Below are 27,970 nucleotides of genomic sequence, written 5' to 3' on the forward strand. Positions count from 1 at the left end.
TGACTGGAATGGCACCCACAGGTAATGATCGCAGACTGGCTCCAGGGAAGGGAGGTGCCCCACGGAGCTGGAGAGCTTCTACCTAAACGTTTTGGTGGCGAGCGGCAGAGGGGGCGGTGCACTGCCCTAGGTAATGATAGGGCGTTCTGGAAGCCACGCGGGGGTTGCCCGTCGCGGCCACTGCTACAAAGACAGCTCGGAGACCTCGGGCTTTCTTCCCTAGGGTACCAGCCCCACCCCTCCATCCCCCCTCCTAGCACCCCCCACCTCCGTCCCGCCTCGCCCCGCCCCCCTCCTGGCAGCCCCAGCGCGCATGCTCTCTCCCCCCGCGGAGTAACCTGGAGATTTAAAAGCCGCCGCTGGCGCGCGTGGGGGAAGGAGGCGTGGGGTAGAGCTTGCGCGCGCCGGCCCCGGGTGACAGCCGCACGCCTCGGCCAGGTAGGCGCGCGTTCCCTCCTCTCACAGAGGAGAGGCTTCCCGGTGCGGGAAAGGGAGGGGCGCTCGCGGCGGAGCTCCGCGGTGTCGCGTGTTTCGCGCCCCGCGGGATGGGCCCGCGCTGTGGCCGTCCCGGGCGCTGCTGGCCGAGTCCCGTGCGAATCCCACAGGAGGGCGCGAGGCTGCGGGCGCCTGGGGACGCGCCCCTGTTCTGCCGCGGGCGGGTGCCCAGTGCCCAGCGCCAGCTCGGGTCCCCACTGAGCTGCGCTTTCTTTCGCGGAGGGCGGGCTGGGCGAGAGGCACCCGGGCTATCCCAGGCCGGTGGCGGGGTGGGCGGGGAACGGCCCCTCCCTGGAGCTCCGGGTCGGGCCGACGGCTGGCGGACCGGCCGGCCGCTCGCTCCTGTTGCAGCCTCCCGCGTCAGACTTTTCTTTGGAAAGTTGCGTTTATTTTCTTCCCTTGTCTGGGCTTCACCGGAAAGGGGCAGGATGAGTCACCGGGGCGCGCACAGTCCGGGACTTAGGGGAGCGGAGAAAGAGGTCGACGGCTGGGAGCCGCGGGGTGCTCGGGCCAGCTTTCTGCTGGGAGAACGGGAGGGTTATTAAGGGAGGGAAAAGGGACTTAGCCCTTTTGGACATTAGTCTGGGGCGAGGCTCTGGGCAGAGTTGAGGTTGGATTCTGTGTACCAGTATCCCCCTTTTCAGCCTCGGTTTTCCCTTGGGAGGAGTTTCGAAAGAGGCCCGATGTGTTCTCCTCTTCGACTCCCGGGGTTCAGGTGGGGATGGTGCGAGTTCTCCCAGTAGCAGACTGGAGAGATGTGGTGTGATGTGGTGGTACCTCGCCAGGGGGTGCAGCTTCTCAGAGCTCTAGGCTTAGGAAGCAGCAGGCCTGCTGGAGAAGCCCCCAGGGACCTGCCAATTGAGGGGCATTCCTTCCCAGAGTCTCCCATTCTCCTCAGGCGCTGGAGTCCTGTGAGTTTCTCTTGCCCTTGACTTCTGAATCAGCTTCCATCTTCCTGACGGCCACTCTTGACCTACTCAGCTTACCCCCCTCCCCACGGTGCGGTCTCCCATGTTTCCTCTTTCTCAAGGGGCCAGAGTGGGCGGGGGGGGGTGTAGGGAGGAGTTTAGCATGGTGGATACCTGGTGAGGGCTTGCCCTTCAGCTGTTACACTGACCGGATCCCGATGGAGCTGGGACTAATAGCCCAGTTGCTGTCTTGCTGTCCTGTAGCCTGCAGCCCAGCGTTGCCAGTAAACTAGGGCCCAGGGTGGTCCTTGCTGGGCTCCTGGAAGCTTTGCTCAGGAGTGGAATGGAGGGCCTGGGAGCTTCTCACTGCCCTTCCTGATGCACTTTGTGGATCTTTCAGAGCAGAGACAACTTTGTTGTGGACTCACCTGCCCAAAAGGTGGTGGGGAACAAGCTAGCTTATTGGGGTGGAGGGGAAGGAACAGACTAGATGGGAAGCCTATGGAAACCCATATAGCAGCATATCCTAGGGGATAAGTGGGACATAATTTGAGGTCATGGACCCTTCTCTTGGACTGGTCCTATCCCCTCATTCCTCCCTTATCTCCTCCCACCAGGCCTGTCATGGAGCCAGGACTCTGTTGTTCTAAAAGTGCTCAGAAAATGGAGCTTGAGTCAGCAGGATGAGTCCAAAGATAAAAATACAGCTGTGGATGAATGTACAGCTGTGGACAGACAAGCCCCAATTTAGTGGGTGTGTGTTGGGGGGAGTTTTCCTGTGTATTCATGGGGTGCATGGTGAACTCCCCCTGCCCTCTTGGCTCCTGAGGGAGGAAGGGTAGGAGCTGGACAGTGATCCCCGGTGGCCCACTGAGCCATTTCCCAGCACATTAGGTGGTGGAAGGATTGCATGAAGGCCCCTCTGCAGCTCTCCCCTTACCCAAGTTAGAGCTGCAGCTCTCATCCAAGGCAGGGCTGGCCTGAAGACTCTGGGAGTGAAGTTAACTTTAAGTACTATCATTTGGACCATGACAGTCTGATAATGTTATAGATAAAAACCCAGACTTTTAGAAAGCCTGTCTATATACTGGCTGCTCCACTGGTGTGACAAGTTACTTAACCGTTTCTAAGCCTCAGTATTCCTAACTACAAAATGGGGATTATAATAATGTCTACTGCATAGCTTTTATCAATTATTAAATTATAACAGTTATAAATTATATTTGCAAATATATAATTATAAATTCTAAAAATTATTAAAGCATATAGAGTCCTTAATTGTGTGCCTGATATGTAGTGAGTGCTCAGTAAACGTTAGCTAGTACCAGCTGTATCTATTATCATTATCCTCCGTGTCTGAATGGACACCATCACTCAGCCTGAGACTTTCTGGCCTTTTTTTTAAACAAACAAATTATTATTATTTTTTGTCACAGTGCTGATTTCCTTGGGAGCCAGGTCTCTTGGACTTTGGGGAGATGGTATGAATAGTTAAGATGCTGGGCTCTGGCAACAAGGTTTGAATCTCATTTCCTCTTGCACAAGTTAAACTTTCTGTGCTTCAACTTCCTCTTCTGTAAAATGAGGATAATAGTACCTAATTCACAGTAATGCAAGGATTAATAAACTGATGTAGGTAGAGCTCTGAGCACAGCAGCTGCTTATAAAAAGTGCTTGATAGATGTCAGCTGCTGTTATTTGGTGACAATGGAAGCAATCATTGTAGTTTGCACTTAGAAACCAGAGTTTTTTAGCAAGGGAATTGGACCATATATAACTGTATGTAAGTTACAGATGACACATCTGCAGTTGAACTTGTCTGGTGCAAAGATCGCACCAGAATTAAATTCCTTTTTTCTCCCCAGTCAGTACTGTGTGACTGGTATTTTAATTAGTCCAGAAACCTCTGCCCTACCTACCTCCCAAAAGTATACTCCTCAAGTTAGAAGAGGGTACCATGAGGTGAAGGTGACTATATATGCTGAAAAATTAAGAGCCTTCTATGTGGAAAGCTTATTTTTTGTTATTTTTAGGAAAACTATGTGGGGAGGCTGTCTTGATGCTGGGATTCTGCTCTGTCCTCCTTTTCCAACTCTTAGGATCTTTTGCACTGCTCTTTGGTTCCGGGAAAAAAAAAAATGTAGCTTAGCTTGCTTTGAACAGTCAGTAGCCCTGTTTGCTGGGCGGCAAGGGTGGAGGCTGGACCAGTTGGTACCAGGCCCAGTGTATTGAACGCTGATGCCACTTGACTCCCAGCAATAGAGCTGGAGTGTTGAGCTTTGTCCAGTGTATTAAGTGTCCCTACTTGGGGGCAGAGACTAGTGACAGAGCCATCACGGGATAGTCCTGATCCCTGGCCAGAACTTCCTGTTTAATCCCTTTTTCTGCTACATAGTCTGTTCCCTCTTCCATGGGAAGAAGTCCACAGTTTTGCTACCAGCCCAGAATGATTTGTGGGTATTGCTTCTGTTATTGAAATGGGCCTGCCTCTTCTATTGGCCATGTTTTCTTTGCCTGTAAAATGGAGATGATAGCATTTTCCTTGCAAGATTATGGTGAGGATGAAATGTATATGCATATTTAGCAAAGTGCCTGCACAGACCGAATGCCCAGTGGATGTTTGTTCCCTCCCCTTCTTTGTTACTTCTGGAGATCACTTTTGGGGAGCTGGGATAAGCTAGCAAGAAAGGTATTAGAAACCAGGTGAGGTGGCTCACAACTGTAATCCCAGCACTCTCAGAGGCCAAGGTGGGTGGATTGCTTGAGCTCAGGAGCTGGAGACCAGCCTGACCAAGAACAAGACCCTGGCTCTAAAAACAGCCGGGTGTTGTGGCAAGCGCCTGTAGTCCCAGCTACCTGGGAGGCTGAGGCAGGAGAATCACTTGAGGGGGGGTGCAGTGGCTCATTCCTGTAATCCTGGCACTCTGGGAGGCCATGGATAGCTTGAGCTCATGAATTCGAGACCAGCCTGAGCAAAAAGTGAGACCCCCATCTCTACTAAAAATAGAAAAACTGAGGTAAGAAGATCACTTGAGCCCAAGAGTTGGAGGTTGCTGTGAGCTATGACGCCATGGCACTCTATCCAGGGCAATAGCATGAGACTCTGTCTCAAAAAAAAAAAAAAAAACAGAATCACTTGAGCCCAAGGGTTTGAGATTGCTGTGAGCTATGATGCCATAGCACTCTACCGAAGATGACAAAGTGAGACTCTGTCTCAGGAAGGGAGGAAAGAAGGAAAGGGATTGGAGACCAGCTCTTGTTCTAGATCCCATAGTTCCTCAGTCACTACATCCAGGCCAGACAGAATGCCTAGCCAGGTATGATGTCCTCAGGAGTGGCCAGCCCACAATAGCAGTACCTCTTTCCTCTTTCTCTGCACTCCCACCTCCGGGCCTTTCTAATCTTGTGTACTTTGAATTGGCAAACAGTGTCCAAGCCAGGAGCATCTGGCCCATTCCAAGTGATGTGGCAATCTAGAGCCCCACTCCTGGCTCCTGTCCCTAGAAAGAGCTGAGCATCCAGCTACCTTGAGTGGGGCCTTGCTTGAGTCTTGGGCATGCTAGTCAAATCACATCCGACAAGAATCTTGATTTGGCCTCACCCATAGGCTTTCTGTTGAGCACCAGCCCTTCTCAGGGCCTGGGCAGGACCTGTGCTCTCTACTTTCCAGGAGCTGAGGCACTAGGGGGAAGGGTAGGAGTGGGGGAAGGACTGTAAACCAGAGACCCTCAGGACTGTGAGGGGATCCAACCCTGGTTAACACAGTTGAGACTGGTGGGGAGAGGGGATACTTGATGCCTGGGGTCCGGGGGTGGGGTGGGGAAGTGCCTGAAGGAGAATGGATTTGAAGCTGGATAGGGTTCTGGTGGAGGCATAAAGCAGCCCAGGAAGGGGAAGTAACTGGAGCATGGTGACCACTTTGGAATCAAAAACAAGCCCAGTGCTTTTTGCATACCACCTCATCCTGGCTTCTTGGCCCTGGGGAGGTATGATGACTCATCTGAGGACAAGCAGATAGGTGGGCCTGATCTGAGACCAAAACCCAGTCCAATGGTCTTGGCTCTGGCATTCTTTCTAGAATGCCTCACTGGGGAAGGGAGGTCATGTTTAGAAATTCCAGGCTCCAGGGGCCTTGTTCTATAGACATATGCCCTTTTCTATTGTTTGGGCCTCAGAAAATGATACCCCAAAGTGAAGTCCTCAGAAGCAGGCCTCTGACCTTCTTCTGCCCAGGAGAAAAAAAATGCTGTTAACAGAGAGGCTGAGAAGAATCTGGACAGGCCTTGCTAGGTTTCCCCACTCAATCTCTTACATTAGCTCATGCCCTTTTTGTCCAATCACATTTCCACAGAGCTGTCCTGCCTCATTGAACCTAACCATAACAATGGATAGTTCACTCTGGGTTTTTGGGTCTTCATTCGAAGTCTCCCATGTCACATAAAACTATAATCAAATATATTTGTTATGCTTTTTTTGTTGTTGTTGTTAACCTGTCTTTTTTAATGCAGTGTTGGCCATAACAAAAGATAGGGAGGAAAGGGATCATCCCCTTTCTGCCCCTGTACTGCATAATGGCTACCTGTTTATCTTCCAAGGCTAAGTAAGCATCGTGGCCATTTCTTCCAGGAAGCCCCAGAAGAACTAAACACCCTACCCCCAGCCCCCAACACACACACACCCCTTGGGTGCCCACTCTAGGGACTTTTTTTTTTTTTTGAGACAGAGTCTCACTATGTTACCCTCGGTAGAGTGCCATGCTGTCACAGCTCACAGCAACCTCAAACTCTTGGGCTTAAGTGATTCTTTTGCCTCAACCTCTAAAGTAGCTGGGACTACAGGCGCCCACCACAATGTGCGGCTATTTTTTGGTTGCAGTTGTCACTGTTTGGCGGTTTGAACCTGCCAACCTCAGTGTATGCGGCCAGTGCCGTAACCACTGTGCTATGGGCACCGAGCCAACTCTATGAACTTGTGTCTTAGCACCTGGACCACCTCATTGCACACCAATTGCTTTTTCTCTTTTGCTAATGGGAACTGCAGTGGGTTGTTTCTGCATCCCCGACACCTTTGCAGTGGGTTTACACATAACTGGGGCTCAGTAGGGGTAGGTGGGTTTAGTGCTCTTTGACATTCCGTTACTGGAGGTTAGGTTGCATGCATGCATTGAGGTGCACCTCCTCCAAAGTCAGCAAACTTGAGACCTTTAATGAAAATTTTAAAAGTCTCTTTTGGGGCCAACTCTTACCTTGTTTACTACTGAGTGAATGTTTTTGAGAACACACTTCCAAAGAACTGAGTCTGAGTCAGCCCTCTAATTATAAATAGGGCTGATCACAAACCCTAGGATATCAGGTCTGAGAGGGCCTTAGCGGCCTTTAAATTTAAGACCCTAGAGGCAGGACAGGGCTGAGCTGGGACTGGCACCCTGGTCTGACTTTTGGCCCAAAGCATGGCCCATCCTTAGCGTTCCCTCTGTAGTCTCCTGGCCTCTTTCCTATACATCCTCCCTCCTAAGGGGGACCCGGATGAAGGACAGGACCAGGATTATCTGTGCATGGATGAAGAGTGCTACATCGCCTGGCTGACTGATAAGATTTAAGTTCACAAGGAGGGAGGCTGCTCAGGTTTCACGTTGCAGGGGCTATAGGAAGAGGTGGGGTAGGAGAAGCAACTTCTGAGTCACCTGGATATAGTGCTGAAGTCCCCATTCCCTTCTCACATTCCTCTTCCCTGCCCTGGACCAAGGGATTTCTTTTTTCTCCCTCACACCCTTTTTTTTTTTTTGAGACAGAGTCTCACTATGTCGCCCTGGGTAGAGTGCTGTAGTGTCACAGCTCATAGCAACTTCGAACTCTTGGGCTTAAGCAATTCTCTTGCCTCAGCCTCCCAAGTATCTGGGACTACAGGTGCCCAGCTATTTTTGTTGTTGTTGTAGTTGTCATTGTTATTTAGCAGGCCCAGGCCAGGTTCGAACCCACCAGCCTAGGTGTATGTGGCTAGTGCCCTAACTACTGAGCATAGGCGCCGAGCCCAAGGGATTTCTTGGTATCACAGCCCCACCTTACATGGAAGCACTTATTGTGGCCCAAGGAGAGAAGAATTTAGTTACTAATTTCTGCCAGGAACAGAGTCCAACTCTGGGAGAGAGTAGGGAAGAGGGCAATTCTGCTCTTGCATGTCTTGGTTACTGGGTTCAGTTTCAGGGGACTGCTGACCCTTGGCATTCTGTTGGTACTTTAGCAGGCAGGTAAAGGATGGGTTAAGTGCAGCTGGGGAGACGTTTCCACCTGCAAGTTCAAGGGAACTTGGTTCGTATTGGTGGAAGTCTATGAAAACCTCCTTTCTGAATGCCACAGAGCCTTGTCAGTGAGCCCTCAGTGGGCACCTGTCCAGGAAGAAGCACCTACCTGAGGCCAGGGGTGGGTGTGAGATCAGTCGCCAGGCTGTACAGCTGTAAAGAGCCCTAGACATTATCTAGACTAGCTCTCATTTTACAGGCCCAGAAACTGAGTCCCAGAGAAGTGAAATGGCTTGTCTAGGCTGCACAGCTATAACAGTTGCTGAAACAGGTCTGTACTGTCCTGGCTCTCACTTCGGAGCAGTTTCCAGAATTTTTGAATGGTTTGAATTTTCTGTTCAACCACTTTTTATTTGTGCAGCCTTAGGCATGTTCTGAGACTGAGATGTTCATCCTTGTGAAATTGGAATATTAAATACCTACTTTCTATTTGGCTTGTATGAATTATTAGCGAGCAGATGCAGCGTGTTATACCTTGCGCGTGTCAGACACCTCCTGAGCAGTTAGTAGGGGGCAGCCACTGCGTTCATTTTCTCTGTGGATGGGAATCACCCTATCTCACGACTGGGGGGTGTCCATCCCGCCCTGCAGCTCCCTTCATCCTCTTCCATCGCCAGGCAGGCCTGTTGCAGTGACCTCTCTTCACCTGTTGGGGCCAGCACCTGGGGAGGTGTTCACATTCTTGGCATTCCTCTTGCTGCTAGGGTCTGAAAGACCTTCTGGTGTGGATGGGGGAGGCACCGAAGCTGAGGGTGAAAGAAGGCGGGGTTGGTCTGCTCTGACCACTGCTGTTCCTGTTTGGAATAAGAAAGCCCTCTCTCAGGTTTCCTCCACTGAGGAAGACCAGTTCACTGAAAAAGTGGATGCTAGGAACTTTCACATCCTTTGTGAACCCACTTCACATCTGTGAAGTTAGGGGGCTTGATCGAAGTTTCCTTGCCTGTGAAATGGGTATCTTAATTGTACCCAATTCATTGAATGGTGGGAAGAGTAAACACTGGGCAGAGTGCCTGGCGTGGAGTAAACCTTAACGTTAGCTGCCACTGTTGATTGTAGATGAGGAAACTGAGGCTTGGAGGCCAAGTAACATGCTCCTGCAGTTATAATAAGTGATAGGGCTGACTCCCAAACCCAGGCCACCCTGCAGAGCCTGCCAGGCTTGGGGAAGTCAGCACAGAGGCCTGTGGCTCCTGGGATGGAAGGGAGCTCCAGGCTGGGGAGTAGTAGATGTCCTAGTTTGGAGGGCATGCCCAGCGTGACCTTGGGTAACAGATGTTCTCAGAAATCGAGTCTGGTTGGGAGACCCATGAGCCTGGATTCAGAATGTGGGTCAGGGGAACCATGGGATTGCCAGGTGACCTTTGGTCTCTGTGCCTTAGCCTCAGCATAGGCTGGCTGGGACTGACTAGCCAAGGTGAGGGTCAGTCCAGCCCCCGAATCCCTGTCACCAAATCTGAGAGAGGAGGGGAGATTAGTGCTGGCTCTAAGGACCACAGGCTCTGTCCCTTTCCCGCCCCTTCCCCCAATCTTCTCTGGCATTTGTTTCCTTTCCAAAGCTGGACTGGGGCTCTCAGACAGGGCAACAAAAGCAAGTCTTCTCCAAGCCACTGCCACCTGTTGGGTTTTCACACATTGGGGGTGAGTGGGGGGAGGGAGCTGTTGCCCTTTTCCCAGTGTCTGTGGTGTGCCCCCGCTGCCCCCCTAGGGCCTGGGATTCTCTTTGCTGCCGATGTGACAGTGCTCAGGAGCTGGAGGGGGTGGTGGCCCGCAGCAGCTGGAGGGAGAATTGAGTGGGAAGGGGCCGGTGCTGGCAGCCGGGAGGGAGTTTGATGGATTACTCCGCAGGCCGAGAGGTTTCTCCCTAATCCCCTTTTGTGTACGGGCCTGCAGCCCCCTCACTCTCTCTGACAAGCTGCTAAGCAGAAGGCTCCCAGTCCAAGTGAAGAAAAGGCAGCTCAGCAGGGCGAACTCTAAATCCCTGGCCTCCCAGCCCTGGGGACGCAGCAGCCAGGGAGCCAGCCTGAGACCCCTTCCCGCTGACGTTATTCTTTCTTGATTCCCTTGAGATGCAGGGCTGCTTTCTGAGCAGTGTCCTCAGGTGGCTGTGATGGGAGCCCTGCAAGTGTTCTTGGGCCTCAGCTATTGGTGCAAATCTCTGCTGTATTTTTCTAGGGTAGGACTGGGGAAAGCAGAGACCCTCGTAATTTGGAAATATCTGGGCCAGGAGAATCCAAGAATGTGTTGGAAGGCACGGAAGCTATGTGTAGTCCGATGCTGTTTCCCCTCCCCAGCAGCCCAGGTAGGAATTCTGACAGGAGTGAAGGAGGTGAGGTGGCAGGTGTAGCATCCCTGGCAAAGGGGATCGGTAATGATGGGGAACTCATTGCATCAAAAGAATGCTTATTTTTCAGGTCTCCTAGTTGATGCAGGCTCTTTGGGTATCCCTAAGGCTCCTTGTAGAGCTGCTCTGAGAATAGAGCTCATTTTGGGAGTGCAGTGTGTCAGGTTTCCCTAAGGCCAATGAGATTGGTCCCTGGGACGAGGGCAAGTGGGGAAGGGTAATAGGGACACTGGGCTGGTGAACCCCCAGACTTGAGAGATCCTGTCCCCTGCTCTAGCTTAGAAGACTCTTCAGACCTCTGCTTGGAGCAAGGCACTGGGGTTCCCCTTCCCAGCATCTCACTGCCTTTGACCTCCTGTCTTGGCCTGAGACAGGACAGCCTGGGGGGTGTGTATGAAGGATGTTGGCCTAAGGTGACCCTACCCCCTTTCTTCAGCTGAGTCCTTACTCCTGGTGGCTAGCCTCCCCCATGCCAGTTTCCTCTTCCGTGAGGAGGGCTGCCTGGTGGCTATGGGGCAGAGGGGCTGCTTCCCGCTTCCCAAGGAGCAAGCAGGAGCGTGTGAGAAAGCACAGAGTCTTTGTGAAGTGTGCAGGGAAGACGCAGGGTCGCTGAGCTGGCGGGGTCAGGGTGGGGGCTTCGGCTGTTTGATGTGCCTGGGTGGGGTGTGGGGATGCTGGTCTGCATAAAGAGGCCATAGAATTGCTGCCTGACACTGGCCCAGGGTGGGGGCTGCCCCCAGCCCTGCTCCCTCTGGCCTCTGTCTGTTCCCCCAGCTCCACCTCAGCCATGCAGGGTGGCAGGAGCCCCTTTGAAAGCCCTCAAAGGCCTCTTTATATGCCCCCCTCTGACCCTCCCTTCCCTTAGGCAGCTACCAGGGAGTGGGCTTGGTTGCCTTTCCTCTGCCTCCTCCACTCTGTCTTTTGAATTTTGGACAAAGTTCAGGCCAAGTTTGTTCCATTGCTCAGTTTCATTTCCCCACACCCCCTGCTCGGGGTCCAGTCAGTCAGCAGTGGGGGCATTCCAGTCCAGGAGGGACGGTCTGAGCCACTCAACAGCTTCAGCCCTTAGGATTTGCCACCTCTTGGGGTGGGCTTAGAATTTCCTTGGTGTGTGGGGAGCATGTGGGAGGAAGAGGACTTAAGTCTTTACTTACTTTGGACACCCCCTGTTTTGGGCCATTCATTCATTAGGTAAACATTTCCCAGGTCCCTTGTCTTGTTGGGACTGGTCCCAGAGAGGTTATGATGGAGCCCACAGCCTGCCTTGGGGGAGCCATGTGTTGGGATACATGGCATATGCAGGTCTTTCAGTACCTGGAGGTGTGCGGACAGAATTCAGATTCCTTGACCTTGCTCAGGGCCCCAGGGATGAGGAAGGATGAGCTCCCTGGGGCGGAGCTCCCGGAAGGTTACCAGAGGTCTTGGGTTTCCTCCAGCCTTCTTGCTTTTCTGTCATCAGTGGTGACGATGGCAGAGAGGAGGGGAGATGTTTGGAACTTGAGAGGGACTTGTCCCAGAAAGCTGCCTGTTCCTTTCTGTTCTGAGAAGTTAGCCCCTCCACTTCCTCCTCCTCCTGCCCCCTCCTCCCCAGGTGAGCACTCTCAGGTTGATCTTCCATCTGTCAGAATGCTCCAGGGGCGGTGGGACCTGGAGGATTTGAGTCAAAGACATCTCCAAGACTAGAGAGTAGAGGGGAGAATTAAACCCTGTCACCTCGACTGTATCTCTGTTCCCTGGTAGACAGGAGACAGGGGGGTGGGGGTGGGATATTGATCTGACACTTTCACCCTTTGGTGAGAAGGGTGGTTGCTGACAGCAGAGGTGGCCGGGAAAGGGTTGCTGAATGACTTCATATCTTCTGGTTTCCCTGAACCTGGGCTTCTCTGTGGGCCAAGGAAGCAGGCCCGGAGGAGATGGCCTGTGGCTGCATTTAGTGCTGGGGGGATCTTCTGTAGTTTCCTTACCCTGAGGACCCTGGAGTAGGGTTGAAGTAGGGGGACTGGGGCACTGGAAAGGATGCAAGGGTAAGAAAGGGGGGCTTTTGAGGGGGAGTGTTCTTACCATTCTCTTAATATGAATCATTTTATTCCATTGAACACATTCTCTGCAAGAAAAAAAAAGGTTGAAGTTTGAAAAGTTATGAATAAAAACCACTTTCAAAGAGGCTAAAAGGGAAGATGAGACTTTTACAAATTCCATTGACTTTCTGTATTCCCCCTCAAATAGAAAGTCCTTTTAGGGTTCGGGTTCTTTAGCTGTGGAGCTTTATTGTAACCCCAAAAGGAAAAGGCAGAAGGGGTATCCAGAGGAATCATTCATTCTTCTATTCGTCAGACCTGCAGGTATTGCTCAGGCAGTTCTGGGCTGGGAAGAATGAAGTCTGGGGGTGGCAGGTGTGCTCTGGATGCCCAGGGTAGAGTAGAAATTGGAAGAGGGAGGAGGGGGCACTGCAACCTAACTCACTTCTTACCCAACCAGCTCACTTCCTACCCAACTCCTTTCAATCAATTCTTCACCTGGCCCAGCCCCTACTTACCAGGTAAAGAACCTCTGGGGTGGAGAGGGGCACCCCGTGGAGGAGGAAGCAGCTAATGAACTATCCTGTGGGGGGGGGGCAATTCCTTTTACCCTCTCCTTCCCCCTTTTTGGGTCTTTTTCCCTTGTGGGCTAAGAAAGATCTCTAGGAGGACTAGGGAACTGGATTAAGGGAGAAGGAAGGCAGGTGGAGGTGATTAATGGTTGCTAGAGAGCAGAATTTATTTATTTTTTCTGAGATAGAGTTTCATTTTGTCACCCTGGGTAGAATACTGTGGTGTCATAACTCATAACAACCTCGAACTCCTGGGCTCAAGCAATCCTCTTGCCTAAACCTCCCAAGTAGCTGAGACTACAGGCCCCAGCTAGTTTTTCTATTTTTTAGTAGAGACGGGCTCTCTTGCTCAGGCTGGTCTTGAACTCCTGAGCTCAAGCAGTCCACCTGCCTCAGTCTTCCAGAGTGCTAGGACTGCAGGCAATAAATTGTGAGCAATTTATTTTAGACAAGAGGGAATGACTAGGCCTCGGAGGAAAGAGACAGGTTATGGGTGAGGCTAGGTCTGACAGAGTCTGTTTGTTCAGGGAGGACCTGGTCCCTTAAACTCAGAGCAGGTGAGTGTCCCAGATGAATGTGAAGGGTGGGCTGGGCTGGAAGCCCTTTGACCCTGAAACCCTCCCTCCGGACTAGATAGCACTACTCCTTGTTCTCTGCACTGTCCCCTGCCTTCCTGGGGGCTGCTGTGAAAATGTAACAATGGAGAGGGCCTCAAGTTAAATCCACAACAGCTGGGCTAAGACTGTCTGGTTTCCCTGCTTCCCTTTTGGGACTATGTGGGTTTTAGTATTTTACACTGATTCTCAGGCTACGCCCATACCATAGGAGGTCCCACACTCTGTCTCAAAGTACAGGTCTGCACAGGCCTTCGGGGAGGAGGCTGCCTGTTGCCCAGCCTTATCTCAAGTCTCTTCCTTCCTGATCTACCAGCTGTGAAGCCCCAGAAGGCTGTTACAGAGTGAACAGAATTTAACCCAGGACTGGTGGTCATCCAGTTTCTCAGTGGCACAGCTCAGAGAGCACCTACAAATGTGTTTTGTCACATGCAAGGCCCGTAGGGCTCATATTATTTGGAATGATAAAGGAGATTGAAGCACTTTATATTATGAGCTGCAGAGATTGGCAGGAGTGATAAGTGGGGGCTTGGGGTGCTTGCTGGTGAGGAGATGGGAGCCAGGTCCTCAGCAATGGTGGTCCTCTCACCAGAGTAGCTGTCCCCAAAGTTTTTGTGGGATTGAATTGGAGAGGAGAGGTAAGGTACTCCAGGCAGTAGTACTGGGAAGTCCTGCCTTCTGCCTCTTTGTTGGGCTGGATGATTGGGTAGAGGCTTACCTACTTACCTCCCCAAGCCTTCCCCTCTGGTAGGTCCTCCTCTTGGTGACTGACTTGAGTTTCCATCTTTTATAGTCACTTCTGAGCAAAGTAGACTGCCATGGGTACATTGTTGGGAAACAAGACCTGCAGGCTGCCTGCTTGCAGGGGGTACAGGGTGGGTTAGAGCAGCAGTGGTTCTCTCTGCACGGGAGGCTGGCTGACAGGAAGGGGTGTGGGGACTTCTCTGCTGAGAATGGATCCATTTAGGGAGCAGAGAAAGGCGGCCCAAGAAGTGGAGGGGCATCCTGCCAGCTCAGGGGGTCACTGGCATCATCACAGGTTCTGCCAGGTAGTGTGGATTCATGTCCCTGTGAGGTGGGACTTCTCTGCTGGGAGCAGCTCTACTGTCCTGTGACAGTTGGACAGCCACCGGTGGGACTTTCTTCCCCATGAACATTGAGCTCAGGAGAAAACTCAAAAGAAAGATTTTTCAGTTCTAGGTGCCTCTAGCGGAGCTGTCTTTAAGTGGTTTCAATGACAGGTTAAAACCCAACCCAGCAAACCACAGACTCTCCTTCCTACCCCCAACACCGCTGCCCTTGGGGGTGGGGGTTATGGTACAGCATGGCTCACAGCCAGGCAGTGCAGAATAGGAAGTGTTACTTTTTAACAAAGGAGAATTGAACAGCCCAGCTTTGGGAAGTAGAGAAAGAAAAGCAAATAAACCAGGCCTGGCAGAGGGTCTCCAGGGGCACCTTGATACCTGGGCCTGGGCAACTAGGAATAAGTGGATTTGATTCTCCCCCACTCATACTAGCAGGCAAGGGTGATTACAAAGATATTCCAAAACACAGAATAACCAGCATTTTCGGTTTTGGAGTGTACTGAGGTTCAAAAAACATATTTACCTTATTAATTATGTCAGCCTTAGGCTAATATTAACTTGTATTTCCTTACTGGGTAGTTGGGGGTGGCAACCAGGTGGCAGGGCCAATCACTGGCCTGTGAAAGAACAGGATACAGACAAATTCGAGCAGATCCTTGAGACCCAGCGCTCTCAGGACTTAACACCCCTTGTGCTTGTGATTTGTCCCCATCCTTTAGGATCTGAGCAGTGAGATGTCTCCTCTGAGGTGCCCCACGGCAGCAGGTATTTAGCATGGGCTCATTGAGAAGCTGGACCTGCACCAGGGAGCTGGCCAAAATGGGTGCCTGGCTGAATCCTAGGCAGTCGGTGGCAGAAAGGAGGATGGGCCTCAGCTTCTGGAAGAGAGCTGAGATGAAGCAGTTCTGGAGTGCTTGAACGGTCCTGAGCCCTCCCTGCCTGGCCCGTGATGATCCAGAGGCTGTGGGCAAGCCGCCTGCTGCGGCATCGGAAAGCCCAGCTCCTCCTGGTCAACCTGCTGACCTTTGGACTAGAGGTGTGCCTGGCTGCGGGCATCACCTACGTGCCACCCCTGCTGCTAGAAGTGGGGATAGAGGAGAAGTTCATGACCATGGTGCTGGGTGAGTCACCACATCCTCCTTCCTTCCTGCTCCAGATATGTGCCGCCTGGGATATAGGGCAGGAGTACCTCTGCTCAGGGAGCTGCTTGGAGGAAAAGGCCGTGGCCTGCTGTTTACGTGGTTGGTGGGTAGGCGTTGCTGGGCAGAAGGGTAACCTTGGGCTGAGTGGGTGCCCCAAGAGAAAGAGGAGAATACAAGGGCAGAGTCTAGTCACCTCTGTATCCCAGGAGACACTGGAGAATTTACTCCTAACCTTTGTCTACTCCTAGCCCTTATATAATTAATGTCTATTACCTGAATTAATCTTTATAAGCACCCTTTGAGATGATGTTTTACAGAGAAGAAAAGAGAGGCTAGGGTGGCGCCTGTGGCTCAGTTGGTAAGGCACCGGCCCCATATACCAAGGGTGGCGGTTTCAAACCCGGCCCTGGCTGAACTGCAACCAAAAAATAGCTGGGCGTTGTGGCAGGCGCCTGTAGTCCCAGCTACTCGGGAGGCTGAGGCAAGAGAATCGCTTAAGCCCAGGAGTTGGAGGTTGCTGTGAGCTGTGTGATGCCATGGCACTCTACTGAGGGCCATAAAGTGAGACTCTGTCTCTACAAAAAAGGAAAGAGAGACTTGTAAGAGGTTCGGTGAACCTTAGTCAGGGCTATACAGCTGCTGATCAGTAGAGCTGGGATTCGTTTAGGGTCTCCCACTCAGTGCCAGCTTTTACCCCTAGGACAGGGGGCAGGCTCCTGACTCTACAGATGAATTCTGCAAAGGCCACAGAAGGCAAGTAGTTACCATCGTGGGACAGGCCCCACCCCAGGGAGAGGGGCCTTGTGGGATTGCAAGCTCTGGAGTCAGACTGCCTGTTCAAACTGTCTTTTACAGTATCACTTATTAGTTGTTCCATGCCTCAGTTTCCCCAATATGAAAATAGGGGTGCTCGTAATACCTATATTATGAGGAATAAATTAGACTCTCTAGGAAGAGACTAAGCACAGCATCTTACGTGGAGTTTGCCCTCAACGTGCTTCTCAAGCAGCTTAGTTCCCCTTTCCCTTTGCCCCTTAGTTGTCCCAGCCATTGACTCATACTACTTGCCCCCTTACAGGCATCGGTCCAGTGCTGGGCCTGGTCTCCGTCCCACTCTTAGGCTCAGCCAGTGACCACTGGCGTGGGCGCTATGGCCGCCGGAGGCCCTTCATCTGGGCCCTGTCCCTGGGCATCCTCCTCAGCCTCTTTCTCATCCCGAGGGCTGGCTGGCTGGCAGGGCTGCTGTGCCTGGATCCGAGGCCCCTGGAGTTGGCGCTGCTGATCCTGGGTGTGGGGCTGCTGGACTTCTGTGGCCAGGTGTGCTTCACTCCACTGGAGGCCCTGCTCTCCGACCTCTTCCGAGACCCGGACCACTGTCGCCAAGCCTACTCCGTCTACGCCTTCATGATCAGCCTCGGGGGCTGCCTAGGTTACCTCCTGCCTGCCATTGACTGGGACACCAGCGCCCTGGCCCCCTACCTGGGCACCCAGGAGGAGTGCCTCTTTGGCCTGCTCACTCTCATCTTCCTCACCTGTGTGGCAGCCACACTGTTAGTGGCTGAGGAGGCAGCACTGGGCCCAGCTGAGCCAGCAGAAGGGTTGTTGGTCCCCTCTGTGCAGCCCCACTGCTGCCCATGCCAGGCCCGCCAAGCTTTCCGGAACCTGGGCACCCTGCTTCCCCGGCTGCACCATCTCTGCTGCCACATGCCCCGAACCCTACGCCGGCTCTTTGTGGCTGAGCTATGCAGCTGGATGGCGCTCATGACCTTCACGCTGTTTTATACAGATTTTGTGGGTGAGGGGCTGTACCGGGGTGTGCCCAGGGCTGAGCCAGGCACCGAGGCACGGAGACACTATGATGAAGGTAAGGCCCCTGCAGTCCGTGGAGGCTGTGGTGGGAGCTTCCCTCCTGGGGCTAGGGAAATACACACAGGCTGGGCCGAGGCAGGTGTTTCGGTATCCTGGGCCCAGACTTGCCCACCAGGAAAGGAAAGGAAAACAGACCCACTTTGCCTACATGGCTCCTCCTGGGTGTGAAACTGCTCTGCCAACAGTTTTAGTAGGGCCTTTGGCTACTCTGAGAACTTAATCAGAGTCATTGTCCCAGTTCCAAAGAAGGAAAGGCTGAGCTTATTCAGGGTCCAAAGGGAGCAGAGGAGTCAAGGCTGGATTTCAAATCTGTATGGCTCCAGCTTCAATGTGCCCTCTGCTCCCCTGATGACTTTCTAAATCTCACCAGTGCCTTCCAGCTCAAGCATTCTAGAAGTGTTCTTGAAGCCTATGCAGGACTGTCCTCCTTGTATTCCCTCTCGCCCTCCTGTCCCCAAAGCTGAAGCTCCCAAAAAAGCCACAGGACATCTTCCCCTGCCCTTAGCTAACAGCCGTGGCTGTGCTCTCTGAGGGCCAGTGGGAGAGCCTGGATTCCTTTTGCTACAGGTAGAATGGGGAGAGTGCTGGGGAGCAGATGCCTGTAGCCCTCACTTCTGAACTCCCCGCTAGGCTGTATTGTGCCTCTCCCTACCTGACCCTGTCTGACAGCCTTCTCCCCCCCCACCTTGTGACACCCTATATTCCCCTTCTTTCCCCCTCCAGGCGTCCGGATGGGCAGCCTGGGGCTGTTCCTGCAGTGCGCCATCTCTCTGGTCTTCTCTCTGGTCATGGACCGGCTGGTGCAGCGATTTGGCACCCGGGCAGTCTATCTGGCTAGTGTGGTGGCTTTTCCTGTGGCTGCGAGTGCCACGTGCCTGTCTCATAACGTGGCCGTGGTGACAGCCTCCGCCGCCCTCACTGGGTTCACCTTCTCGGCCCTGCAGATCCTGCCCTACACACTGGCTTCCCTCTACCACCGCGAGAAGCAGGTACTCAATGGTTGGTGGGTGGAGCTGGAGTGGAGAAGAGGGAGCTTGAGGGAGGCTGACTAGTCCAGGACTTGATGTCTGGCAGGAGGCAGTAGAGGTTTTCTTTGATCAGAGAGGAAGCCCATCTTAGCCCCAGGACCAGAGACTTGGGCTGCGGAAGAGTATAGATTAGATTCTGGCAATGACTTCCTGGGGTCAGGACCGTGAAGCCCTTGAATGGATGATTGCAGGAAATGCAAATCTTTTAGTGGGAATCCTGAAGAGTCAGCTAGCTGAAGCCCTAGCTCTGGGCTGGTCATTCTACAGAGAGGTGGGAGGCTGGATCAGATGACCTCTGCTGAGTGGGAACGTCTGGCAACTCCTCTCCTTTTCTAGGGAGAGGCAGTGTTACTACCTTGTGCCCTGCTTTGGTCTCCGAGATTGGGAAGGCTCCTTCCTGTCCCCCTTCTGGTTTATCTTCCTTTTCTGTCTAATTCTCTGTTTTCTTTTCCTGTCTCCTTCCTTTGCCTCCATCCCCTTCCCCCGCCCCCATGGCGGGTATCTGAACCTGACACCTGGCACCTGACAACGCTCACCTGGGCACTGTAAGTTGGGGGGGCATCTTTCCCACTCAGCCCACACTAGCCAGCCCCTCCAGGGGTTGTCTTCCACAGGAAGCCTTCTGACCCAGGCACTGTGGTCACCCTTGTTTCCCTCCACTGGCCTCACTGACGCAGCCCTAGGTGTAGAACCTGCCCCAAGGGGCATGAAGCTGACACTCCCCTCGAGTGTCCCTGGGGAGAAAGAGATACATATCTGCCCTCATGGAGCTTCCAGGCTGGAGGGAAAACTTGCTCCTGCTCTTGTAGCACATGAGTGAGGTAGTAGATAAATCCATGGCTGGTTAATCGCACAGGTGTCCTCAGGGTGGGAGGTGTGGGGGGGGGAAAGTCCGGTCCTTGAGATTCCTGCTGGCTCACTGATAACCTTCATCATTCTTTAATCTTCCACTGCCCTGGTCTGGGGAAATGGAGTTGGTATCAGAGGTCAGGCAAAGCACATGCAGCTGTGCCAGGGAATGTATTCTGTACTTAAGAACATGTCTGTCCTCAGAGACCTCTTCAGGCTCCAGCCTCACTGGTCTTTCCTGGGGTGGTAGGCAGGGAGGGGAGATCTGAGAGGCCTGTTCCCAGCAGATGTGGCCCTGTATACCGCCCACCTGCTTCTTTGCCTATGTGTTGAGCTACATGATGAATCGTGAACTTTGCTGGTGTCAGGTTTGAGCTTGGCTATGACTCTCAGCTTACAATTGCAGCCAACTCAAAAACTCTTTAATGTTACACATTGCCCAGTATGAGGGACAGCGTCAGATGAGATCTGGCCTTGTCCTTAAATAAGAGGCTCTGGGGCAGTGAGGGCAGGACAGGAGTGGGGAGGATCGACCAGACACAGTCACTCTGATCTGTGGCAGAAGTGACAGCATAGTGAGATGGAGTGAGAAGGGCTTCAGCATTAGCACAGCTAGTGGAGGTAGGAAGAGGGCTATTCCTCCTACATAGACCCTGCCAATAGTCCCTGCCCCAGGGCTGAGACCTAGGACCTCACAGCAAGGCAGCAGCTCCAGCTGCGACCATGGATTGTGGGGTGGGGGTGGGGGGGGACCAGGGACTTCTCTCTGTGCTGGACAACAAGGACTCCAGATCATTTAGTAGAGGGTAGTCAGGCATGAAGAGGGTTAGGAGAGGGGACTTGAGCCAGTAGGGACCCTGTCTTTGGATTTTGTTCCTCTATTCTAGACATCTCCCCTCCTGTCTTCATCCTTCCTGTGTCTTTTCCTTTACCTTGGGGCTCTGTTCTTTTCTTAATCTGCAGTGCTGAGTTTGTCTGCTACTTACTTGTAAGAGAGGCTAGAGGAGACCTAGACTTCTAGTTTTAGATTTTGTCCCCTCCCTACACCCCTTTTGATTTTTTTTTTTTTTGGAGACAGAGTCTCCTTCAGTAGAGTGCTGTGGCATCACAGCTCACAGCAACCTCAAACTCTTGGGCTTGGGTGGCGCCTGTGGCTCAGTGGGTAGGGTGCTACCCCATATACCAAGGGTGGCAGGTTCAAACCCAGCCTTGGCCAAACTGCAACAAAAAAATAGCCAGGTGTTGTGGTGGGTGCCTTTAGTCCCAGCTACTCAGGAGGCTGAGGCAAGAGAATCGCCTAAGCCCAAGAGCTGGAGGTTGCTGTGAGCTGTGACGCCACAGCACTCTACTGAGGGCAATGAAGTGAGATTCTGTCTCTTAAAAAAAAAAATAAAAACTCTTGGGCTTAAGCGATTCTCTTGCCTCAGCCTCCCAAGTAGCTGGGACTACAGGCATCTGCCCCAGTGCCTGGCTATTTTTAGAGATGAGGTCTTGCTCTGGCTCAGGCTGGTTTCGAACCTGTGAGCTCAAGCAATCCAACTGTCTCGGCCTCTCAGAGCCCTGGGATTACAGCCGTGAGCCACCACGCCTGGCCTTTACCTCCCCACCCCCTTAATGGATTGCTCCTGCTCCTTAGGTGGGTTCTAACTAAACCCAGGCTAAATAAGGTTTCCTCAGTTTTCTGACCCGTTGCCTGATTTTCATTAAGCCTGTTGGCTGGTTTCTTCCTGTCTTTGGGATGAAGGCAAGGGTCTGTTCTCATAGTTATACACTCTGGGTATGTACTTGTCCTTTTCTTCACTCCTCCCCTATAGGTGTTCTTGCCTAAATACCGAGGGGACTCTGGAGGTGGCAGCAGTGAGGACAGCCTGACGACCAGCTTCCTGCCAGGCCCTAAGAATGGAGCTCCCTTCCCCAATGGACACATGGGTGCTGGAGGCAGCGGCCTGCTCTCATCTCCACCTGCGCTCTGTGGGGCCTCTGCCTGTGATGTCTCCATGCGTGTGGTGGTGGGCGAGCCAACTGAAGCCAGGGTTGTTCCAGGCCGGGGCATCTGCCTAGACCTCGCCATCCTGGACAGTGCTTTCCTGCTGTCTCAAGTGGCCCCATCCCTGTTTATGGGCTCTATTGTCCAGCTTAGCCAGTCTGTCACTGCCTATATGGTGTCTGCCGCAGGCCTGGGTCTGGTTGCCATTTACTTTGCTACACAGGTGGTATTTGACAAGAGTGACTTGGCCAAATACTCAGTGTAGAATACAGGCTGAGAGGAGGTCTGCTTCTTGGGTCCCACCCAGCTTCTGATCAGGCTGCAGTGATGGCCTTGTTTCTACTGCTGCCAAAGTGGTGTGGCTCTCTGCTGCCACCCTGTGGCGACAAGGTGCATAGCCTGACAGCTGGGGGCCTGCGGTTTCCCTCACCAGTCTCTGGGGCAGGTGGATTGGCAACTTTCTAAATGAGTTTCACAGGGCAGCCAGAAGGGCAGGGCCTTCGATTAGCTCCATGCACTGCAATGTGTGGCCCTGCAGGTGGATTGCTTAGGTTCAGGGTCAAAAGCTAGTGTCCTGCTTGAGACATCCCGAGAAGGGATTTGGGGAGCTGAAAAAACTTAGCCACCTCCAAACCCCCTTATCTTGCAGGTTTCCCCAATGTAGCTCTTGCATAGGAGTTTCTATTATGAAACTCTCTCCACAGGATTTGAAAGTATGAAAGTTATTTTGGAGGGAAGAGTTCTGAGGGGCAAGGCAACTCCAGGGACCAAGTTCTCTTGGTCCACAGCATTGCCTATCTGCTGATTCCTCCACCCCTACCTTTTATCAGAACATGGCTTGTCTGGCTCTGTGTTGCCATCATAGAGACACAGACTTTTTTTTTAGACAGAGTCTCACCACGTCATCCTTGGTAGAGTGCTGTGGCATCACAGTTCACAGCAACTTCAAACTCTTGCCTCAGCCTCCCAAGTAGCTAGGACTACAGGTGCCCGCCACAATACCCAGCTATTTTTTTTTTTGTTGTTGTTGCAGTTGTTATTGTTGTTTAGCAGGCCCGGGCCAGGTTCAAACCCACCACCCTTGGTGCATGTGGCTGGCGCTGTAACCACTGTGCTACAGGCACCAAGCCAGACACGGACACTTAAATATTTAACTTATTTATTTAACAAAGTAGAAGGGAACCATTGCTAGTTTTCTGTGTTGGTGTCCAGGAGCTGGGTAGGGTGGGATCTCCAACAACCAGGTCTTCTGAGATAGCTGGTCATTGGGCTATCGCCAGATTCCCTTTTCCTAGGGTCTATCCCCACAAAATGCCTAACCCAGGACTTTGCAACTACATCAGTAGATATCCTAAATATTGTTACCCAAGGTTAGGGATGTAGAGGGAAGGGGTAGGGTAGGGCTTCAGGTCTCAGCAGCATCCCTAACCTCCTCCACTTCCTCTACTCCTCTAGGACTGGGTTGATGAAGGCGTTCCCTTTCCTTCTACCCCACCACCTTTCCCCTCTGTGTCTACAGCCCTCTGTTGGGGGGCTATTACAGGACCAGAAGCACAAAGTGTGGTTCCTCAAGCCTTTGTCCATCTTAGCCCCCAGGGTATGTCTGTGCTTGGTGAATCTCTCACAGAAACTCAGGAGCACCCTCTGCCTGAGCTAAGGAGGTCTTATCTCTTGGGGGGTTTAAGTGCCGTTTGCAATAATGTTGTCTTATTTATTTAGCTGAGTAAATATTTTATACTGTATGTGAGCAATCAGAGTATAATGTTTATGGTGATGAAATTAAAGGCTTCTTATATGTTTAATTGGCATGTGTTTATCTTTTCTGAGGAGGATGAACCAGATCTCCCTAAAATCATTCTCAACTCCCAGTGCATGTGACCTTTAGCTCTTGGCAGCTTCAGTTCCCAACATCCACCTGCAGATGGAGCCATAGACTAGCCCTCTTCGTGTGGATCTCTGATGGGCGAGGCAGCGCTGCACCCTGCTTTGAGCAGCTTCTTTAGGAATGGGAGAGGGTCAGGAAGGGTCTGAGGTAGGAGAGGGTGGGAACAGTTTCCTTCTCAAAGAGCTCACTGTGTGGCTAAGGAAAAGAATCAAGCCCCCATCATCAACCACAAGAGAATAGGAAATGCATTGTGAGAATTTTGACACCACTGTGCCTTGGTTGGTGCCCTTTACACTGGCTCACACCCTCTCCTATTTCCTTCACCCTTTGTGCCAGGCCCAGGTCTGAGTCTTCCCTGCCTTGCCATTGCTCGGACCCTGCCGACCTGGACTGGTCTCCCTGTTCCTTAAATTCCAGAGTGCCTGGTGCAGTTAACACCAGTGTAAGGACTCGTTTTATTTATTTTTAAATTTTATTTATTTATTTCTTAGAGACAGGGTCTCACTTTGTCAGGGAGGAGTGTAGTAGCCCAGTGACATAGCTCATTGCAACCTCAAACTCCTGGGCTCAAGTGATCCTCTGGCCTCAGCCTCCTGAGTACCTGGGAACTAGCAAAAGGTTTTTGTTTGTTTGTTTGTTTTTGTGACAGAGTCTCACTTTGTTGTCCTTAGTTGAGTGCTGTGGTGTCCCAGTTCACAGTAACCTCAAACTCTTATCACTAAGGCAAGTGATCCCCTTGCCTTAGCCTCCCGAGTAGCTGGGACTATAGGCACCCACCACAATGCCCAGCTATTTTTAGAGACAGGGTCTTGCTCTTGCTCAAGCTGGTCTTGAACTCCTGAGCTCAAGCAATCCACCCACCTCAGCCTCCCAGAGTTCTAGGATTACAGGTGTGAGCCACCATGACCAGTCTAAGATTAGGACTTTTTAACAATTTGATCACAATGCCATGATATCCAACAAAGTATACAATAATTCCTGATCCTTGATTACTCAGTCTGTGTACAGTTTTCTCTAGTTGCCTCAAAAATGTCTTTTTATAGTTGGTTTAAATCAGGATTCAACTGATATTGACAGATTGTATTTAGTTGTTAACGCCTTTTAGGTTTCTCTTAATCTGTCACGGATCCCCTCCCTTTTTATGCCATTCATTTATTAACATTTTTTCTTTTTGTTTAAGACTTAAGTAGCTTTTTTTTGTTTTTATTAAATCATAACTGTGTACTGAACATTTTTTCTTATAGAATTGCCCACCCACATTCTGTATTTGGCTGACTATATCCTCAGGGTTTAGATGTTCTTTCTCTTCTGTTTTTTCCCCTGTAAGCTGCTAATAAAAGAGGCTTTATTAGATTCAGATTTTATTCTATATGTTTATTTATTGGCAAGACCATTTCACAGGTGGACTTGTGTCCTTCCTGTGGCATTATCTCATGAGGCACGTAAAGCCTTGCTATCCCACTTCTAGTGAGGTTAATATTGATTAACTAGTGGGTTCAGCTGGTATCAGCCTGATTTAGCATTATACAGTTTCTCATCAATCTTTTATCTAAGCCATTGATAATCATTGACTATATCCTTTTTATTTATTTATTTTTTGAGACAGAGTCTCACTTTGTCGCCCTTGGTAGAGTGCCGTGGTGTCATAACTTACAGTAACCTCAAGCTGTTGGGCTCAAGCGATTCTTTTGCCTCAGCTTCCCGAGTAGCTGGGACTATAGGAACCTGCCACAATAACCTGGGCAGCTATTTTTAGAGGTGAGGTCTAGCTCTTGCTTGGGCTGGTCTCCAACCTGTGAGCTCAGGCAATCCACCCGCCTCAGTCTCCCAGGATGGTAGGAATATAGGTGTGAGCACCATGCCCACCCTCCCCCCCCCTTTTTTAAAATTGAGACAGTCTCACTGGGTGGAATGCCATGGTGTCATAGTTCAAAGCAACCTCAAACTCCTGGGCTTGAGCAATCTACTTGTCTCAGCCTCCTGAGTAGCTGGGATTATACGTGTGCACCAGTACATCTGGCTTATTTTCTCTATTTTTAGTAGAGACGGAGTCTCCCTCTTGCTCAGGCTGGTCTTGAACTCATGAGCTCAAGCAATCCACCTGTCTTGGCCTCCTAGAGTGCTAGGATCACAGGCCTGAGCTACCATGCCTATTTTGTTAGAAATTGCAAAATTATGATTTTCTAGTTCTTTCATTCTTTCGGTAGGCAGTAGGTAGGAGTCTTCTATAAAGAAAAAATTTTCCTCATTAGTTATTTGATTATGCTGAAATATGGTTTGTATGAGAAAAGCATAAACAAATTGATACTTTATAATCACATCAATTTTTGGAATAATGATATGGTGCTCTAGCAACCACCAAAGGTGACCAATGGTTGTTTTTTTGTTTTTGGTTTTTTGCAGTTTTTTGCCCGGGGCTGGGTTTGAACCCGCCACCTTCGGCATATGGAGCCGGCACCCTACTCCTTTGAGCCAGAGGTGCCACCCAATGGTTGTTTTTTTTTTAATTAAGTACAATTACAATCGCTACAAACTTGTGAATTGTATATATCTGTGTTTCCATCCATTGTAGTCAGTATTCTTGTTGAACCATCTTTGGCCAATGGGACTGCCTTCAAGATGTTTCCTGTGTTCTTTTGACATAACTCCAATAGCCTTTGATATTCCTTATGTTTAGGCAAGACTAGGTAGCTCAAGCTTATCTTTTACATTTCCTGCCCAGACACGGACTCAGCCATTTCTCAAAAATCTCTGGTGCATGTCAGTGACCATAAACTGAGTACTAGGGCTGCTACTAGGTTGGTCATTTTTTTTTTTTTAGGGAAAGAGTCTTACTTTATTGCCCTTGGTAGAGTGCTGTGGCATCATAGCTCACAGCAACCTCCAACTTCTGGCCTTAGGCAATTCTCTTGCCTCAGCCTCCCTAGTAGCTGGGACTACAGGCGCCCACCACAATACCTGGCTATTTTTTTGTTGCAGTTTGGCCGGAGCCGGGCTTGTACCTGTCACCCTGTGTATATGGGGCAGGCGCCTTACCGACTGAGCCACAGGTGCTGCCCGGTCATTTTTTTTTTTAACAAAAAATGTTTAGTTCATATTGATATTTCCAAGTCAAATTAAAGATTGCAGGGTTTGTATTTACTTCATTTTATGTTTGTGTCAATCATTTTGAAAGTTTTGGTTCTTAATGGTATTAACATAATTACTTAATTGCTTTATCCTTTAATCCCACACAAGTTTCAAAAGTGAGAATAGTAATGTTATTGCTAACAATAACACTACTAACTGCAATATAAGATTTCTCTGTGGTTGTTTTTGTCCTTAGATAGCTCTAATTAGGGAAGTGCAATCAAAATGCTGTTTTAAACTTTTTGTCATAGAAAATGTTAAATGCAGACAAAAGAGAGAAAGAATAGTATAAAGAATTCAGGGTAGGGGAGGCGCCTGTGGCTCAGTGAGTAAGGCACTGGCCCATATACTGAGGGTGGTGGGTTCAAACCCGGCCCTGGCCAAACTGGAACAAAAAAATAGATGGGCGTTGTGGCAGGTGCCTGTAGTCCCAGCTACTCGGGAAGCTGAGGCAAGAGAATGATGGCCTAAGCCCAAGAGCTGGAGGTTGCTGTGAGCTATGACGCCATGGTACTCTACCATGGGTGATAAAGTGAGACTCTGTCTCTTAAAGAAAAAAGAAAGAATTCAGTGTACTCCATTACCCAGCTTCAACAATTACCAGCTCACAGTCAACACTGTTTCACCAATTACCCGCACCTCCCCCAATCCCCTGCCCCATACACTCCTCCTATGTAACTGAAGCAAATCTCAGATGTCACATTTTATTAGGAAATACGTGGTCACACTATCAGCATTACTAAAAATAATTCCTTAATATGAGCAAATATCTTATCACTGCTTATATTTCCCTGTGTTGTAAATTTTTCGTATAATTTTTTTAATTGGGATCTAAATTCCATTCATTACAATAGGTCAAAATCCCTTAAATCTCTTGTCCATATATATCATCTCAATTTTTAACGTTTTTCTTGCAGTTTATTTCATAAAGAAACCAGATGGTTTGTTCTGTAAACTATCTGCGCTCCTATGGTATTATTTTGTAAAGTGATGATCATCTATCATTTCTTCAACAAGTTCTTGACTCTTTCCTTATATTTACCAGTTTTCAAAATAATTGATACTTTAGCTTTTCCCCTTCATGTTGTGATATACTCATGGATTTAAATGCATTTGTTGTGTTTTAGTCCTTTGCTATTGTTATCCATATTCATGATCAAATTGTCCCCCTCTTTGACCTGTGGGAACCTCTTCAAGTTGATGTAAGTTCTTTTAACAAAATCTTAAATGGTTTTTGAAGCAAAGCTGCTTTCTTTCTGTTATGACTAGATGTCCAGGCTTATCTTATATTTCTCTTGCCAAAGAGCTGGAATGAGCTATTTCTACTAAGGGTCTTTGATTGCTTAGTGTGGAAATGGTATTTAGAGACCATAAATACTATGGGCATCAGTATTATTTGTTGTTCTTGGATTGGTCATTGGTTTTAGACCTTTTCAGTGGACAAAGCTAGAAAATATATTTTTTTAAACATGTAAATACAATATGAGTTTTTATTGATAATTTCAATTCAAGTCCTGAACTATAATATATATCTTATATATCCATGTATCTGCTCTAATGTCTTCCACATTGAAAGAAAGCTGAAAGTCTGGCCCAGAGGATTTTGGCACAAGTATTTCTTGAGGATGATGTAAATAGTAAAAAGAACCTTCAGTCAACGTCAATGTCAGCCTGTGCTACCAAAACATAGAACCTAGACCACAGGCATGTTTGTCCTCTCTCCCTAGAAAAAGTCTCCCTCCTCCTCACT

General features: G+C 50.4%; 1 protein-coding gene across 7 annotated transcripts; it reads left to right on the forward strand.

Annotated features, from left to right (window-relative positions):
- The first annotated feature begins 223 nt into the window (after window positions 1-223).
- SLC45A3 (solute carrier family 45 member 3) lies at window positions 224-23,008 on the forward strand. Of its 7 annotated transcripts, none has more exons than XM_053605309.1 (6): window positions 224-438; window positions 9,874-10,000; window positions 15,051-15,452; window positions 16,552-17,337; window positions 18,066-18,331; window positions 21,034-23,008. In XM_053605309.1, exons 3-6 carry the CDS (start codon window positions 15,281-15,283, stop codon window positions 21,469-21,471), a joined length of 1,662 nt encoding a protein of 553 aa, XP_053461284.1. In that variant the 5' UTR covers window positions 224-438; window positions 9,874-10,000; window positions 15,051-15,280; the 3' UTR covers window positions 21,472-23,008. The 7 variants fall into 7 exon arrangements, with proteins under 7 accessions (XP_053461284.1, XP_053461283.1, XP_053461287.1 ...); XM_053605313.1 differs by lacking the exon at window positions 224-438 and adding an exon at window positions 1,219-1,406; XM_053605311.1 differs by lacking the exon at window positions 224-438 and adding an exon at window positions 1,581-9,339.
- The last annotated feature ends 4,962 nt before the right edge of the window (window positions 23,009-27,970 follow it).

The sequence above is a fragment of the Nycticebus coucang genome, chromosome 10 (genome assembly GCF_027406575.1).
Source record: "Nycticebus coucang isolate mNycCou1 chromosome 10, mNycCou1.pri, whole genome shotgun sequence".
NCBI lineage: Eukaryota > Metazoa > Chordata > Mammalia > Primates > Lorisidae > Nycticebus > Nycticebus coucang.